The sequence below is a fragment of the Diaphorina citri genome, unplaced genomic scaffold (assembly GCF_000475195.1).
Source record: "Diaphorina citri unplaced genomic scaffold, Diaci psyllid genome assembly version 1.1 scaffold9672, whole genome shotgun sequence".
NCBI classification, from domain to species: Eukaryota; Metazoa; Arthropoda; class Insecta; order Hemiptera; family Psyllidae; genus Diaphorina; species Diaphorina citri.
In genome coordinates, this window is record NW_007387046.1 from 1 (window position 1) to 590 (window position 590).

Below are 590 nucleotides of genomic sequence, written 5' to 3' on the forward strand. Positions count from 1 at the left end.
TTCAGATAGAATGACAGGCGGGAGTTTACTACCACAGAACACACCTTGACTTTTGAACGAATCGCCGATTTTGCTGAATACTGTGAGGTTGTCGTATTCACATGAGGACTGGAACAGCTGGAAATGAGAGATTATAGATGGGAATATAGGAATTGTTTTGATTCCATTTGATCTTAAAAATGGTCTCCCTTAGACTTACACCCATATTTATGAACAAAATGCTGGCTCTTAAGTACGTGCTCAAGGCATTTGATTGGTCAATTTTGACTTGAGACTGATCTAAGAATGATCATTCTTGTTCATAAATACGAGTGTTAGAGAGTACATAGTTTTACGAAAGATTACTGCTGAATTAGCTATTCACTCACTTACCATAACCAACAATTCACACAAGCGATTCCTCCTGGTATATTCCATTTGTCAAACGTTAACCCTAAACTTGGCAGAAATTTTTTTCATCTTGGCAGAGATCAATTCTTTATGTGAGTCTTGAGTAATTTGTGTGAACATCACGAGGTTCAATTTTATACAGAATTGTTCGTCAGAAAGTTTACTAGAGGTTCCTTTTTGTTACATCCAAAAATACTGAC

The 590-nt window shown here is 36.4% G+C and overlaps 1 protein-coding gene across 1 annotated transcript in view; it reads right to left on the minus strand.

Annotated features, from left to right (window-relative positions):
* Positions 1–3: 3 nt before the first annotated feature.
* Positions 4–590, minus strand: part of LOC113472881 (dorsal-ventral patterning protein tolloid-like) — a gene marked incomplete at both ends in the record, with an annotated part of 11,118 nt that continues 10,531 nt past the window's right edge. Inside the window, one exon of the mRNA XM_026832666.1 lies at positions 4–117. Within this exon, the coding sequence (XP_026688467.1) occupies positions 4–117 (114 nt within the window). The remainder of the gene's footprint in view (positions 118–590) is intronic.